General features: G+C 45.7%; 1 protein-coding gene across 1 annotated transcript in view; it reads left to right on the top strand.

Moving 5' to 3' along the window:
- The first annotated feature begins 824 nt into the window (after positions 1–824).
- Positions 825–16,909, top strand: part of TAF1 (TATA-box binding protein associated factor 1) — a 117,127-nt gene continuing 101,042 nt past the window's right edge. The window contains 14 exon segments of the mRNA XM_033200891.1: positions 825–1,006; positions 1,009–1,062; positions 1,065–1,093; positions 2,102–2,216; positions 2,654–2,770; positions 10,127–10,246; positions 11,972–12,150; positions 12,570–12,633; positions 12,636–12,728; positions 12,731–12,786; positions 13,187–13,418; positions 13,770–13,907; positions 13,910–13,975; positions 16,669–16,845. Of these exon segments, the coding sequence (XP_033056782.1) occupies positions 916–1,006; positions 1,009–1,062; positions 1,065–1,093; positions 2,102–2,216; positions 2,654–2,770; positions 10,127–10,246; positions 11,972–12,150; positions 12,570–12,633; positions 12,636–12,728; positions 12,731–12,786; positions 13,187–13,418; positions 13,770–13,907; positions 13,910–13,975; positions 16,669–16,845 (1,531 nt within the window). The 5' untranslated portion in view covers positions 825–915.

The raw sequence follows: 16,909 nt of genomic DNA, 5'->3' as shown, positions 1-16,909 counted from the left end.
GGGTCAGCTCTTCATTTTACTAAAATTTCACATTTTCCGAAATAAAACGTTGGGGGAAAAAGTATTTCTTTTTGAGGCGCGCTGGAGTGCAGTGGCCCGATCACAGGTCACTGCAGCCTCCAACTCCTGGCTCCCACCTCAGACCCCCCAATAGCTGGGACTACAGGAACTGGCCACCACATCTGGCTAATTTTTTAGATTTTGTGTAGGGATGGAGTCTCGCTTTCTTGCCCTAGCTGGCCTCATACTCGTGGGCTCAAGCGATCCTCCCACCTCGGCCTCTCCAAGTGGTGGAACTACAGGCCTGAGCCAACGCGCCCGGTCAAAAAATCAATTTCTAGGGAAAAATGTCAACTCAAAACAAGTAACCTGCAAAGATACCTTCAGCATAGCTGGGAAATGCCTGTATAGTTTACGTCAAGGGTCTCCTTGGGAAGAAGCGGTGAAATCGCAGGCAGCACAAAGACCGGCTCTTATCTCTACTTCCGGGTATTGTGGCACAGGAATCCGCGGTTGCCAGAGCGTAAGCCACGTGACCAGAGCAGCTCCTTCTGACTGGAGGAAGAGCCATTGCTCTAATTCGGTGCCGTGAGAAAGCTCGCGCGCAGAGCAGTGGGAGCGGGCGGGACTGAATATTTTCTTTGACCAACCGCTTTCCACGTATCCATCCTCCTGATCCCGTAGCGTCGAATCAAAAGCCGTTAGTAAAGTAGTTACTTCTTTCTCTTAGGATAGCCGGTCTTTCCGGGTTTTTCCCCCCTCCCCCTCCTCCCTCCCCTCTCCTCCCTTCCCCTCCCCTCCCCTCCCCTTCCTTCCCCTCCCTTCCCCTCCCCCCTTTACTCAGCTTCCGGTAGAGGCTGGTAGGGTAAGGGAGCTCAGTAAGTCACTTCTGTGCGACTGTTTTATATCCGGTCTATGGGACCCGGCTGCGATTTGCTGCTGCGGGCAGCAGGTACCATCACTGCTGCCGCCATCATGTCAGACACGGACAGCGACGAAGATTCTGCTGAGGCGGCCCATTTTCGTTAGCGGGTTTCCTTTTCGGCAACATCAATGGAGCCGGCAGCTGGAGGGGGAAAGCGTCTTGGATGATGTGAGGGGGTGCGTGGGGGTAGGGCTGGGGGGGGCTGCGGCTAAGCAGAGGAAGGAGGTGCAGGGAGGAAAGCAGAGGGTGCTCAGGGAGCGAGAACAGGGCACAGTTAACGCCGGAGAGGAGGATCCCGCCCTCGTGGGTGCGGGAGCAGCGTCGCGTGGGAGTGATCAGTTCTGGGGGGAAGGTGGGCAGAAGAGAGCACGAGGCGAGCCCGGGGCCAGGGGCGTAGGGAATGGTGGCTTTGGAGCTAGTGCTCTGCCGACCAGACAGTAGGACACATGCTTGTTTCGCCTAATGAGATGGCTTCCCCCCGTAACCTGCTTGGAGATTCTTGACGCTGCCTGCTCCTCTGACATCGGTAGCCTGAGATGGCTCTATAGAGCCAGAGGACTGGACAGGACCTGCCCCCGGCTCGTTTGGTTCTGGCCCCAGGCTTAGGACAATGGGGTGTTCCCAGCACCCGGGCTGGCCTCCTGGTCCCAGTGCGCCTTTTAGGTGGTTCTCCCAGCGTCTTCACTGACATCCGTGAAATAGTGTCCTGCGCCCTCGTGAAACTACACCGCCTTCACTTAGGCCCGTTTTCTTGAGGGGTGAAGCTGTCGGCTGCTGTGGCCCCTCCTGTGCCACAGGCTCATGCGAAACTTGGCCCGAACGAGCCCCGTCTCGCCGCCTCCAATCCCACTCATCTCCCTGCCTCGGCCCTGGTTCCGAGAACGACCGTTCCATTCGTTCAGTCTTGGTAGTTGTTTGATTCATCTTCTCTTGTAGTATTATATTTTAAAGTGTGGGCGATGCAGTTGGCTGTGGTGCTTTAATAAAGATCTGATCGATGCAAAGTTGGGTAGACAGATATTGGAGTTCTTGAACGTGTTGCTCCTTTTGGCACACTGCACAGTCATTTTTCATGTGGATTTGTGACTTTGTTGTGGACCAGGGAAATAAGCCTTTCTGGTGTGGGAATCGTAGATTTAGTTGTTGTCTTCGACTCTGGTGCTGTCCCTTTTTCAGGAGTGTAAGAAGCACTTGGCAGGCTTGGGGGCTTTGGGGCTGGGCAGCCTGATCACTGAACTCACGGCAAATGAAGAATTGACCGGGACTGACGGTGCCTTGGTAAATGATGAAGGTGAAGTCTGGTTTGTGAGGATAGGTGGGGGAGGAGGCTAGCCACCTACTATATATGTACTTTTTTGTGTGTGTAAGATGGAGTTTTGCTCTGTCTCCCAGGTTGGAGTGCAGTGGGGTGATCTCTGCTGACTGCAACCTCCGCCACCCGGGTTCAAGCATTTCTCCTGTCTGAGCCTCCCAAGTAGCTGGGACTACAGGCGCGCGCCACCACGCCCGGCTAATTTTTGTATTTTTAGTAGAGACAGGGTTTCATCATATTGGTCAGACTGGTCTCGAACTCCTGACCTGAGGGATCCACCTGCCTCGGCTCCCCAAAGTGTTGGGATTACAGGCGGGAGCCACCACATCCAGCCTGTACATGTACTTTTAAATGGGAATTACCTGAGGGAGTGAGGGTCACTTACTGTTGTTGCTATTCTCCCTGCTTTTTCATAGGGTGGATTAGGAGTACAGAAGATGCTGTGGACTATTCAGACATCAACGAGGTGGCAGAAGATGAAAGCCGAAGATACCAGCAGACAATGGGGAGCTTGCAGCCCCTTTGCCACTCAGGTGATTCTTTGGTGTATTAGCTTGAACATTCCAGTGCATTATCCTGCTGTATAGTCCAGTTTGGGCTCTAGTTTCCATGCCTGCTTTCTGCCATTGTTCCTGCTCTCTATGCCTTTCCTTTGCTCCTCTCCCTTTGTCAGCTGAGTTCCAAGTAGCTGCTATCTTTTTTATTCTGGCCAGTGTTAACTGTACTCCTGGTTATTCCTCATACTGTTCAGTCAGTCATGAAGTCTTGGTTAATGACAAGTAGCTTCCTTGTCATCTGGTATTTGAATACCTGCAGGGGTTTGTGAGATGCACTTCAAAGTTGGAAACTATGAAACAAATTCAGTTTTTGCCCTGAAGGAATTGATAGTTCAAGAGGGATGCAAGGTCATACATAAACAGTGAACTAAGGCAGGACGCAGTGGCTCACGCCAGCACTTTGGGAGACCGAGGCGGGTGTATTACCTACCTGAGGTCGGGAGTTTGAGACAAGCCTGACAAACATGGAGAAACCTGGTCTACTAAAAATACAAAATTAGCCAGGTGTGGTGGCACATGGAGTGTAATACCAGGTACTCGGGAGGCTGAGGCAGAAAATTGCTTCAAACCGGCAGGCGGAGGTTGCAGTGAGCCTAGATCGTGCCACTACACTCCAGCCTGGGCGACAGAGCGAGACTCCGTCTCAAAAAAAAAAAGAAACACACTTCCTGTCAGTTTAGAGTACATAACAAGTGCTCAAACAACGTGTAATGAACTGATTAGAGTCTACTACTAGCTAATTGTATTACTTTTGATAAAATTCCACATTTTATTATAAAGTTCTCTAAAGTTCAAGTCTTCCTTTTCTACTAGAGGGTACAAATAAATAATTCCTAAGACTCTTCCACTTACTGACTTTACCTTCTAAGTCTGAGGTTCTGATTCTATATGTAGCACTTATTCTGATTCTATAATGTAGCACCTTATGCCAGAGAAGAAAAAAACCTATTTGCAAGCAGGTATCAAGTTCATTGTTTTACGCAGGGTGCAGTGGCTCACGCCTGTAGGGGAGCATGGTCATTTGAGGTCAGGAGTTCGAAACCCGTCTGGCCAACATGGTGAAACCCCTTCTCTACTAAAAATACAAGAAAATTGGCCAGGTGTGGGATTATATGCCTGTAATCCCAGCTACTCGGGAGGCTGAGACAGGAGAATTGCTTCAAACCGGAGGCGGAGGTTACAGTGAGCTGAGATCAAGCTCTGCCTCCTGGGTTCATGCCATTTTCCTGCCGTTGCCTCCTCAGTAGCTGGGACTACAGGCACCCCCCACCTTGCCCGGCTAAATTTTATTTTTATTTTTATTTTTATTTTTGGTAGAGATAGGGTTTCACCATGTTAGCCAGGATGGTCTCGATCTCCTGACCTCGTGATCAGCCCGCCTTGGCCTCCCAAAGTGCTGGGATTACAGGCGTGAGCCGCTGCGCCGGGCCTAGGCAGTGTGTTTCAAAGATAATGAAGTTGGCTGGGTGTGGTGGCTCAGGCCTTTGTAAACTCAGCACTTTGGGAGTCCCAGGTGGGCAGATCACATAAGGCCAGGAGTTCGAGACCAGCCTGGCCAACATGGAGAAACCCCGTCTCTACTAAAAGTACAAAAGTTAGCTGGGCATGGTGGCGTGCGTCTGTAGTCCCAGCTACTCGGGAGGCTGAGGCATGAGAATCGCTTGAACCCAGGGAGGGGGAGGTTGCAGTGAGCAAAAACGTGCTGCATTCCAGCCTGGGCAGCAAGAGCTACATGCTGTCTCAAAAGATAATGAAGTCCATTTTCGGAACTTGAGGAGGTCATTTAGTGGTGTGGAATCTAGAGCTATTGGTCCACAGTTCTTTATGGTTCATTCTTTGCACTGCCCTATTCTACCTCTCACGGCCTGAAACTCCCCCGCCACGCCCCCGACGGAGTCTCTCTCTATCACCAAGGCCAGAGCGCAGTGGCGCAATCTTGCCTCACTGCAGCATCCACCTACCAGGTTCAAGTGATTCTCCCACCTCAGCTTCCCCAGTAGCTGGGACTACAGGTGCACGCCACCACTCCCAGCTAATTTTTCTTGTATTTTTAGTAGAGATGAGGTTTTGCCATGTTGACCAGGCTGGTCTCGAACTCCTGATCTCAGGTGATCCACCCACCTTTGCCTCCCAAAGTGTTGGGATTACAGGTGTGAGCCACCCTGCCCGGCCTGCTTGAAAGTTTTATATGAAGTTGCTCGTTATTCATTCGTTGTCCACCTCTTCGAACTAGATTTCAGGCTGCTGATAAATGTGAATAAAACCTTGGTAAATACTTGAACTTAATTTTTTCGGGACAGCTTATGGATTTGAGTGCTGCTTATATGAAAAGAATTAACTATACTCATATACGAAAATTAACCCACGAAAAATAGAAGATATAAGCCCTGTCTTTAAGGATATTGTTATCTTGTGGGGAAGATGACATAAATAAATGCAGAACAATTAGTCATAGTAAGACGAACCAACTATGAGCTCCTGTGTCTATATATAGAGTGTTATATTTAGTTTTGATGGGCTGCCAGAATAGGTAAGTCAATAGCTGTCATTTTTGAGCACCCTGACTGAGGGGAGATGGTGGCAGTTATTATTTTCAGTAGAAGTTATAATTTCCAGGTTTGTGTTTGTTGTCTTGACTAGGGATGGTAAGGAAAAGGCTGGGAATTTCCCTAGGTGAGTTTTATGAGCTAACTTCCTGGAAAGGAGGATGCTACGTTTGATAGAATCTCAGTACTCTGGGATGCTCATTTCTAATTTCTCTTGTCCTCTAGGGTGCCTTCACCTATACCCTTAGCTTTTTCCTTCCTTGGCATTGGCTCCTTTGCGTGGCTTGATGTACAAGGTTGCTCCTTGGGAATAATTGGAAGTGGGTATAGATTGCTAATAAAGCTTTCATGGAGGTGAATTTTGAGTAGAATTTTGAAAGTGAGGCAAGGTTTGGTGGAGAAAGAGCAGCAGGGCATTTTGGTTTGAAAACATGGCTTGTCTAAAGGTTTGGAGATATTTAGAAATAAGCAAGTTGTGTGTGTAGAGGGGGGAATTAGCCAGTAGGTTTTCTTGAAAGGAGTAGAAACATGCTGCCAAATAGCAAGAACCAAGAATAGAGCAATTTCACAGTACCTTTTATGTATGTATGTATTGGGATTTGATGACATAAGGAATTGTAAACCATCATAGACTGTTGAGTGAGAGGCAGGATGGTATAATGAAAAGAAAAGGACTTTGGAGTCAAGTGTCCTAGGCTTAGAGTGTCATAGATTCAATTCCAACTCCATATTTAGTGTGACTGTGAGCATGTTGCTCATCTCTGAGGCTGGATTTCTCATTTGTAATAATCCCTCAGTTTTCTTGTCAGTAGTAAGGTGATAATAGTTACATTAATAATAGTTTTGTGAGAATTTAAGTTTATCACATGACGTGAAAGCACATAGTATAATGGTAAATGCTCTTGTCAATATTAGTTGACTTTCCTTTTTTTCTGCTTTGCTAGTTTACAGTCTTAGAGGCTTCCCTTTGTGATGCTTTAGAAGAGTGATACTTGTCGCTCTGGAGTTTTGATTAGTAAAAGAGTGAATGTGACATCAACTTGGAGGCTGTTCTTGCAGGCTAGAGATGTAAAGTTATTAAGGTCTGAAGTAGGGTGACAATTGTAGAAAATGATAGCTAGGGTCATGCCGGGCGTGGTGGCTCCCACCTATAATCCCAGCACTTTGGGAGGCTGAGGAGGACGGATAACTTGCGGTCAGGAGTTCGAGTCCAGCCTGACCAACATGGTGAAACCCCGTCTGTACTAAAAATGCAAAAATTAGCCGGATATGGTGGCACGCTTCTGTAATCCCAGCTACTTGGGAGGCTGAGACAGAAGAATCGCTTGAACCCGGGAGGCGAAGGTTGCAGTGAGCTGAGATCATGCCGCTGCTCTCCAGCCTGGGGGACAAGAGCGAAACTCCGCCTCAAAAAAAAAAAGATAGCTAGGGTCAACTTAGAAGATACTGATAAAGTATCGTAGGACTTGGTTGCCTATAGTCCCACCTACTCAGGAGGCTGTGGCGGGAAGATAACTTGAGCCCAGGAGTTGGAGGTTGCAGTGAGCTATGATCAAGCCTCTGCTCTAGCCTGGGCAACAGAGCAAGACCCCTGTCTCAAAATAATAAATAATGAATGAATGAATGAATGAATGAATGGCTTGGTGAGTGAGGAATTGTGTTGGAAAGAGTGTAGGCTTTGTTGTTAAACCAGGCTTGTATTGTGATTTTGTCACTTAAAATTCAGTCTCTTCCATATCTCAGGATAATTCCTGTTGTGAAGTGTTATTGGGAGGATTATACATAAAACATCTAGAAATGCCTGGCACATAATGGAAGTTTTTTTTTTTTTTTTTTTTTTTTTTTTTTGAGACGGAGTCTCGCTCTGCCACCCAGGCTGGAGTGCAGTGGCCGGATCTCAGCTTACTGCAAGCTCCGCCTCCTGGGTTTACGCCATTCTCCTGCCTCAGCCTCCCGAGTAGCTTGGACTACAGGCGCCTGCCACCTCGCCCGGCTAGTTTTTTGTATTTTTTAGTAGAGACGGGGTTTCACCGTGTTAGCCAGGATGGTCTCGATCTCCTGACCTCGTGATCCACCCGTCTCGGCCTCCCAAAGTGCTGGGATTACAGGCTTGAGCCACCACGCCCGGCCCATAATGGAAGTTTTATAGTAGAAAGTTGCTATGCTTTTTTTTTGAGACGGAGTCTTGCTCTGTCGCCCAGGCTAGAGTGCAGTGGCATAGTCAGGGCTCACTGTAACCTCTGCCTCCCAGGTTCAAGCGATTATCCTGCCTCAGCCTCCTGAGTAGCTGTGACTACAGGCCCGTGCCACCTCTCCCAGTTAATTTTTTGAATTTTAGTAGAGACTGGGTTTCACCATGTTGCCTAGGCTGGTCTTGAACTCCTGAGCTCGGGCAATCCGCCCGCCTCAGCCTCCCAAAATGCTGGGATTACAGGTGTGAGCCACCTCGCTGGCCCTACACTTACTATTTGTAATGATCAACTGGACAAATGTATATTGGGGGTCACGAGATTGATGAAGGAGACAGTGGACTAAAGTCATAAACTGGGAAAATGCATGTGATGTGATGTTGATATGGAATTTAAAAGAGATGAAGGATATTTCAGTGTTTTATAAGGTACAGTTGTTAAATAGCTGAGTAGAAAGATTCTTTTTTTTTTTTTTTTGAGACGGAGTCTCGCTCTGTCACCCGGACGGAGTGCAGTGGCCGGATCTCAGCTTACTGCAAGCTCCGCCTCCTCCCGGGTTTACGCCATTCTCCTGCCTCAGCCTCCCGAGTAGCTGGGACTACAGGCGCCGCCCCTCGTCTGGCTAGCTTTTTGTATTTTTTAGTAGAGACGGGGTTTCACCGTGTTAGCCAGATGGTCTCGAACTCCTGACCTCGTGATCTGCCTGTCTCGGCCTCCCAAAGTGCTGGGATTACAGGCTTGAGCCACCGCGCCCGCCGAAAGATTCTTTAGGAAGCAGAAGAGTTGTGGAATTGTAGAGGAGTAAATTTTTTTTTTTTTTTTTTTGAGACTAGAGTCTCCCTCTGTCACCCAGGCTAGAGTGCAGTGGCGCGATCTTGGCTCACTGCAACCTCTGCCACCTGTGTTCAAGCGATTCTCCTGCCTCAGCCTCCAGAGTAGCTGGGACTACAGGCGCCTGCCATTGTGCCTAGCTAATTTTTGTAGTTTTAATAGAGATGGGGTTTCACCGTGTTAGCCAGGATGGTCTCGATCTCCTGACCTCATGATCCACCTGCCTCAGCCTCCCAAAGTGCTGGGATTACAGGCGTGAGCCACCGTGCCCAGCCCGAGGAGGTAAATTAAGGCCGCATATGTAGATTTGGGTTTAATCTAGGTGAAGGTGATTCTTGAGAAAGGGAATAGGGAATGTGCAGGGGAATAAAAGCATAGTCTTCAGGACGAAGTCTTGAGTGATGCCAATGGCTAAAGGACAGTGAAAAGAGTAATAAACTGCAGATGATAGATAGAAAACTGTGTCATCTCTCATTTGAGAGATGAGAAGAAAGACCAATCTTATGGGAAACTGACAGAGGGAGAAGATTCCCAAAGTGCTGGGAATTACAAGTGCGAGCCACTGTGCCCGGCCCAGTATGAAAATTCTAAAAAAGATATGGTCAGGAAAGGAGCAAAGGTTTCAAACAGCTCTTGGAAGCTCTTTCATATTTGTATGATTATTTATTTATTTATTTTTGAGACATAGTTTCACTCTGTCGCCCAGGCTGGAGTGCTGTGGCGCGACCTCGGTTTACTGCAACCTTCACCTCCCGGTTCAAGTGATTCTTGTGCCTCAGCCTCTTGAGTAGCTGGGATTATAGGCACATGCCACCACTCCTGGCTAATTTTTGTGTATTTGACAGAGATGGGGTTTCATCATGTTGGCTAGGCTGGTCTCAGAACTCCTGACCTCAGGTGATCTGCCCACTTCAGCCTCCCATAGTGCTGGCGTGAGCCACCATTTCTTGTATGAGAAATCAAGAATCATGTCTTGTATGAGGTATTATTCATGTTATAGCAATTGCCTTGCGCCTTGACGTCATCTCTTTCTAAAGGCTAAATCTATGTTTCAGATATGTATATGTAAAATATTTTGAGGCATGGTCTTGCTCTGTCACACGATTACTGCTCGTCAATGCCTTGACCTCCCAGGCTCAAACTGTAACTTCACCCCATCCTCCTGAGTAGCTGGTACTACAGGCATGTGTCACCACGCGTAGCTAATTTTTGTATTTTTTGTGCAGATGGGGTTTCTCCATGTTGTTTAGGCTGGCCTTAAAATTCTGGGCTCAAGCCATCTGCCCATCTTGGCCTCCCAAAGTGCTGGGATTACAGGTGTGAGCCATCATGCCTGGCCCTCACCTTGCTTTTTTCACTTGTGTGTTCTTAAGGATATGGATAGTGCTTCATGGGGTGCTTTAAATTATTGAGTGGCCCTGTAGTCCAGCACTTTGGGAGGCCAAGGCGGGCGGATCATGAGGTCAGGAGTTCGAGACCAGCCTGACCAACATGATGAAACCCTCTGTCTACTAAAAATACAAAAATTAGCCAGGCGTGGTGGCGCATGCCTGTAATCCCAGCTACTCAGGAGGCTGAGGCAGGAGAATCACTTGAACTCGGGAGGTGGAGGTTGCAGTGAGCCGAGATTGTGCCACTGCACTCCAGCCTGCGCAACAGAGTGAGACTCCATCTTAAAAAAAAACAAAAAATTGAGTGGCAAGGAAGCTTAAGGCGGTTGTGTAATATTTTGGATATTGAGGAGATCACGTTCTTGGTTTTATTAGATTATGATGAAGATGACTATGATGCTGATTGTGAAGACATTGATTGCAAGTTGATGCCTCCTCCACCTCCACCCCCGGGACCAATGAAGAAGGATAAGGACCAGGATGCTGTTACCGGTGGTAAGTAGAGATTGTCTACTTTTGTGTTAGGAGCAAGTTTCCATTCATAAGTCCAGTCTTGTGGCTCACACATAAGGGACAAACTTAAGCTTATACGAAAGGACAAAACTTCTAGAAATAATTCATACAATCTAAAATTTTAGTATTAAAGGGAAGTTTTACTTTTAAAACATTTGGCAACAGTATTTTAACGTGCTCAATATATAGTAGTTTAGTCAGTGGTTCTCAAATCTGGTTACCCATCAGAATCACTTAGTCTTAAAAAAAACAAAAAAAACCCCATTACCTGACTTTCACCCCTTGAACCTGATTCAGAAGATCTTGGGTAGAGTCCAGGAATTCAATTCAATTCAATTAATTAATTAATTTTTTTTTTTTGTGAGAAAGAGTCTTGTTGTGTTGCCCAGGTTGGAGTGCAGTAGCACGATCTTGGCTCACTACACCCTCTGCCTCCCGGATTCAAGTAATTCTTGTGCCTTAGCCTCCAGAGTAGGGGCTGGAACTCCTGACCTCAAGTGATCCTCTTGCCTTGGCCTTCCAAAGTGCTGGGATTACAGGCGTGATCCACTGTGCCCTGCCAAACCCAAGAATTTTAAAGAGTTTCTTAAGTAATTTATGATACAACTGATCTGTATACTGGTATTTAGAAACTACTTGTTTAGATGGCTTTATTTTCAGTGAAGTGATTAAATAAGGAAGGTGCCCTGGAATGTTGATAAATCAGATAGTGTCAACTACCAGATATTCAGAGATTTCAAAGGCTGGTAGAGTCTTCAGTGTTTATCTTACCTATTCCTATAACAGTAACTGTCCTAGGCTTGAAAATTGGGGAAGAGCAGTGTGTTTGATTGACCTATATGTTGAGGCTTGCATTTACCTAAATTCTTCCTGTTGGAGTTTTAAGCCATTTCTTTTTAACAGTCTGCTAAATGTCAGCTGTTTCATAGATCTTTATGCCAAAGAATCTTAATGTTGTCCGGTGGGCTTAAAAAGATTCTCCAGCTCATGGGTCTCTGAACTAGGACTACCTGAGCGGTATAAAGTATTACATAATTTTGCTATTGGTCACAACATTGGTTACAATATTGGTTACTTAACAGAAAGTAGGGCCAGGCGTGGTGGCTCACACCTGTAATCCAAGCGCTTTGGGAGGTGGAGACGGGCAGATCATTTGAGGTCAGGAGTTCGAGACCAGCCTGGCCAAGACGGTGAAACCCTGTCTCTACTAAAAATACAAAAATTTAGCCAGCTGTGGTGGCGCATGACTGTAATCCCAGCTACTCAGGAGGCTGAGGCAGGAGAATCACTTGAACCTGGGAGATAGAGGTTTCAGCGAGCTGAGATCTCACCACTGTACTCCAGCCTCTGCGACAGAGCAAGACTCTGTCTCAAAAAAAAAAAAAACCGAAAGTAGTAAACCTAGTAATAGTGTTTGTTTTCTCATCACAACCCTAGGGTACCAGGTACGTGGTGAGTTGGGGGATAATGGGAGATAACGAGTTAGAAGAGTTTTCTGGGTTGCATACTAGTATTATGATTTGGGTGCTTGGGCCTATATCTCCTGGCATTGAGCCATGTGTATAGCCTAAAGTGGGTGTTTGCGGAATTCAAGGAAATATGTTCACAGTTACATGCCAAAGGGGTTTCTCTTCCTTGTTGCAGGGTCTGAAAATGGAGAAGGCATCATCTTGCCCTCCATCATTGCCCCTTCCTCTTTGGCCTCAGAGAAAGTGGACTTCAGTAGTTCCTCTGACTCAGAATCTGAGATGGGACCTCAGGAAGCAACACAGGCAGAATCTGAGGATGGAAAGCTGACCCTTCCATTGGCTGGGATTATGCAACATGATGCCACCAAGCTGTTGCCAAGTGTCACAGAACTTTTTCCAGAATTTCGACCTGGAAAGGTACATTGTATGGAGAATGCCCAGATTGCAAACCACTGGCCTCTTCCAAATAATGAGTTTCGTTGTTAAGATGCTGAGTATGGAATAGACCTAAGGGTTTCCTTACTCAGTGACATATTACTGGCTATATAAGAGTTCTTCACACTGTATTAGGTCTTTTTTTTAAAGTTGTATATATTGATAGTAAATGTGATTTATGCTGTTCTCATTGGAAATTTCCCTGTTACCTTAAAAGAACTAGTCCAAATTATTAAGGAACGCTTTTTTACTTTCTTGTTAGATGTTGTAAGTCTGAATGCAACACTCCTTTATTTCTCCCCCGCATTTGAATAGATCTCTCGGGAGTTTTCAGGCCCAGATGCTGCTGTTTTCCTATCTGACTTTGAGTCTCTGTCATAGTAATGTATTCTGTGTTCTAGGTGTTACGCTTCCTACGTCTTTTTGGACCAGGGAAGAATGTCCCATCTGTTTGGCGGAGTGCTCGGAGAAGAGGAAGAAGAAGCACCGTGAGCTGATACAAGAAGAGCAGATCCAGGAGGTGGAATGCTCAGTAGACTCAGAAGTCAGCCAGAAGTCTTTGTGAACTACGACTACGCTCCACCACCACCTCCAGAGCAGTGTCTCTCTGATGATGAAGTAGGCAAATGGAGACCTGAGATTAAGGCTTATGAGAGGAACAAATGAATTCAATGACTTCTCTCTAGTTTATGTCTAAATTGTAAATAACACCATAGCAGATAGAATTCTGTGCTAATTCTCAATGAGTAATCATGGGTTCAATCTCAGTGGCTGCCCCTTCCCTATTGTAAAAGAAAAATGGTGGGGTAGGCAGGGATGAGGGGGTAGATGATGATATGCTGCTGAATAAGGTTTGATCAATAGGCGGAATGTGCTATGATACATCTCCATTGTTTACATTCTAACTCCGGGTAAATCATCCTCAGTTTCTCTAAGTTCCCCTGCTGACTGTTAACTCTCTATAGCCTTAGGACAGCTGGGATCAGGAAATTCTCCCTGCTCTACTTTACTGTTACAGATCACAATGATGGCTCCTGTGGAGTCCAAATTTTCCCAATCAACTGGAGATATAGATAAAGTGACAGATACCAAGCCAAGAGTGGCTGAGTGGCGTTATGGGCCTGCCCGACTGTGGTACGATATGCTGGGTGTCCCTGAAGATGGCAGTGGGTTTGACTATGGCTTCAAACTGAGAAAGACAGAACATGAACCTGTGATAAAATCTAGAATGACAGAGGTGAGCAACACTGGTATGTAAGAAAGGAATCAGTGTACTCAGGTCCTATTACTTTTACTAACTTTACTTTTTAATTCGGGAGATATTGGTGGGTAGGGTTTCTTTGGTGGGAGATTGAGGTGTCTCAGCCTTTTATTTGGTATGGTATATCACCCTGGTAGCTAGGTGCTATACTAAGGATTCTGTTTGTGAGTGAGTGCTGTGCTAGACTAGGAGTGGGAAGAGGCAAATATTCCTCTTTTATCAAGTGGTTGTTTCAAGTAAAGGACCACTTACGATGTTCTGTATCTCTAACATGGAATTTGGAGTGTGAACTTTGACCAGTGACCATTGAGGGTGTGTTTTTTCTTCCCTACTTACCCAGGATTTAGGAAACTTGAGGAAAACAATGGCACTGATCTTCTGGCTGATGAAAACTTCCTGATGGTGACACAGCTGCATTGGGAGGATGATATCATCTGGGATGGGGAGGATGTCAAACACAAAGGGACAAAACCTCAGCGTGCAGCCTGGCAGGCTGGCTTCCTTCTAGCATGACTAGGAATGCGATGGCTTACAATGTTCAGCAAGGTGTGCTTCTGTGCTAGCTGTGTCCAGCATATACTGCCCTTAATCTTAGTCACCATAAGTGGGCTTAGCTGTGTTTTTTTTTTGTTTTTTTTTTTTTTGAGAGAGAGTTTCGCTCTTGCTGCCCAGGATGGAGTTCAATGGTGCAATCTTGGCTCACCGCAACCTCCACCTCCTGGGTTCAGCGATTCTCCTGCTTCAGCCTCTGGAGTTGCTGGGATTACAGGCATGTGCCACCATGCCTGACTAATTTTTGTATTTTTAGTAGAGATGGAGTTTCTCCATGTTGGTCAGGCTGGTCTCGAACTCCCGACCTCAGGTGATCCACCCGCCTCGGCCTCCCAAAGTGCTGAGATTACAGGTGTGAGCCACTGCGCCCGGCCGGCTGTGATGTTCTGAGCTGCCAAGAGATAGTGAAATGTTTAGGATCCGAGGCCTAATTCTAGTCCCTATAGTTTTTATTTTATTTTTATGCTCAACCAGCAGGGAGATAGTCCATGTAATTTTTTGTCCTGTTAAGAAGCTAGGCCAGACTCAGGTTTCTTAGAAAAATCTGATAACCATTTTGAAGTTAAAGATTTTTTTTTTTTTTTTTTTAGACAGATTCTTGGTTGCTCTGTTGCCTGGGCTGGAGTGCAGTGGTGCAATCTCAGCTCACTGCAATCTCTGCCTGCTGGGCTCAGGCGATTCTCCTGCCTCAGCCTCCCGAGTAGCTGGGATTACAGGCATGTGCCACCACGTCCAGCTAATTTTGTATTTTTAGTAGAGATGGAGTTTCTCCATGTTGGTCAGGCTGGTCTCGAACTCCTGACCTCAGGTGATCCACCTGCTTCAGCCTCCCAAAGTGCTGGAATTACAGGTATGAGCCACCACGCCTGGCCTGAAGTTCTTTCTGAACTATAACAGTACTTTACAGTATATTTTTGTTTCCCAAGTCCCTCTGTATTTAGAATTTTAGTTTCCTTTTTTTCTCCTTAAATAGGTTTGTATGTTTTTTTAAAGGTATGCCATGATTCATGTAAAACACTTTGAAAATACAGTATAGTGTTAAAAAAAAAAGTCACTGGTAATCTATCTGGAGATTATCAATTGTTAATTTTTGGTGTATTTTCAGTGTTCTCTGTGTGTATGTAGTTGAGCTCATTTCTATATGTACAGTTTTTGTGTACTGTGCTTTTCACTTAATAAATATTTTTCTCTCTTTCATTTTTTATTATTTATTATTGAGACAGGGCCTCACTTTGTTGCCCAGACTAGTTTCAAACTCCTGGACTCAAGCGATCTTCCTGCCTCGGACTCCGAAAGTGCTGAGATTACAAGCAAGAGCCACCCCAACCAAGCCACATAAATATTATTCTGTTCTTTATAAAAATGTTTAATGACATGGGAAACTCATTCATTTTATTTTAATTATTATTTTTTGTAGAGGTAGAGTGTTGTTATGTTGCTCAGGCTGGACTCCTGGGCTCAGGTGATCCTCCTGCCTCAGCCTCAAGTAGCCGAGACTTCAGGTGCACGCCACCACACCTGGCTTGAGAAACTCATTTTAAATGGAAAGAAAGAAGATATGAAACAACATATATGATATCCTATTAGTGTAAATGAAAAAAAGCAGACTGCATAAACATAGAAAGCTGGATTACTTCTACATTTTGGAGGAAAAACAAAATTTTTTTTTTTTTTTGAGAAAGCAGTCTCTGTTGCCTAGGGTGGAATGTGTTGACGCGATCTTGGCTCACTGCAACATCCGCCTCCCAGGTTGAAGTGATTCTTGTGTCTCGGCCTCCCGAGTAGCTGGGATTATAGGTGTGCACCACTGTGCTCGGATAATTTTTGTATTTTTAGTAGAGATGGGGTTTCACCAGGTTGGCCAGGCTGGTCTTGAACTCCTGACCTCAAGTGATCTGCCTGCCTTGGCCTCCTAAAGTGCTAGGATTACAAGCGTGAGCCACCGCACCTGGATACAAAAATGTCTGATTTTTAAAACTAAGAAATAGGTTTTTTTCTTTCCATTCTGCCCACTTTATGGTTGTGTATTATTCTTATGTATGTTTCATAATTTACTGGTACATGTTGCATTGTTATAAAATTATTACCATTTATTGTTAGCATACTTTACCGTGTCATTTACTATAATTTAAGCAATTCCTTCTTAAACATTTAGGTTATTTAAATTTCAACTATTGTAAACAGTGTTGCAGTGAACATTTTTGACTGCAACATTGTTTTATTTTTATTTAGTTTTTGAGACAGAATTTCACTCTTGTTGCCCAGGCTGGAGTGCAATGGCACGATCTCAGATCACTGCAACCTCTGCCTCCCAGGTTTGAGTGATTCTCCTGCCTCAGCCTCCTGAGTAGCTGGGATTACAGGCATGTGCCACCACACCCAGCTAATTTTTGTGTTTTTTGTAAAGATGGGGTTTCTCCATATTGGTCAGGTTGGTCTTGAATTCCTGACCTGAAGTGATCCACCTGCCTTGGCCTCCTAAAATGCTGTGATTACAGGTGTGAGCCACCGCACCCAGCCTGCAATGTTATTTTAAAGTGAGAAATATGCTGTGTAGGTTCCTTTTCAGTGGGCACATGAGTAACTCACGTTACTCATGCTACTCATAAAAAATCTTTGCCAGAATCTTGATTGAAAGGGGCATAAATGTTTTCTCTGTTACTATTTCCTCCTTGCGCTTTGACTAGGTTTTGCAGCTACCCTTGATGATGATAAACCTTGGTACTCCATTTTTCCCATTGACAATGAGGATCTGGTGTATGGACGCTGGGAGGACAATATCATTTGGGATGCTCAGGCCATGCCCCGGCTGTTGGAACCTCCTGTTTTGACACTTGATCCCAATGATGAGAACCTCATTTTGGGTATATTACTGGCAGAGGCCAGTGTTCCTTCTCCTTTGACAACTTGCTGTTAATGTCAACGGGC

The sequence above is a fragment of the Trachypithecus francoisi genome, unplaced genomic scaffold (assembly GCF_009764315.1).
Source record: "Trachypithecus francoisi isolate TF-2019V2 unplaced genomic scaffold, Tfra_2.0 Lachesis_group6, whole genome shotgun sequence".
Classification (NCBI taxonomy): domain Eukaryota; kingdom Metazoa; phylum Chordata; class Mammalia; order Primates; family Cercopithecidae; genus Trachypithecus; species Trachypithecus francoisi.
This window is presented reverse-complemented; position numbering and strand designations above follow the sequence as displayed.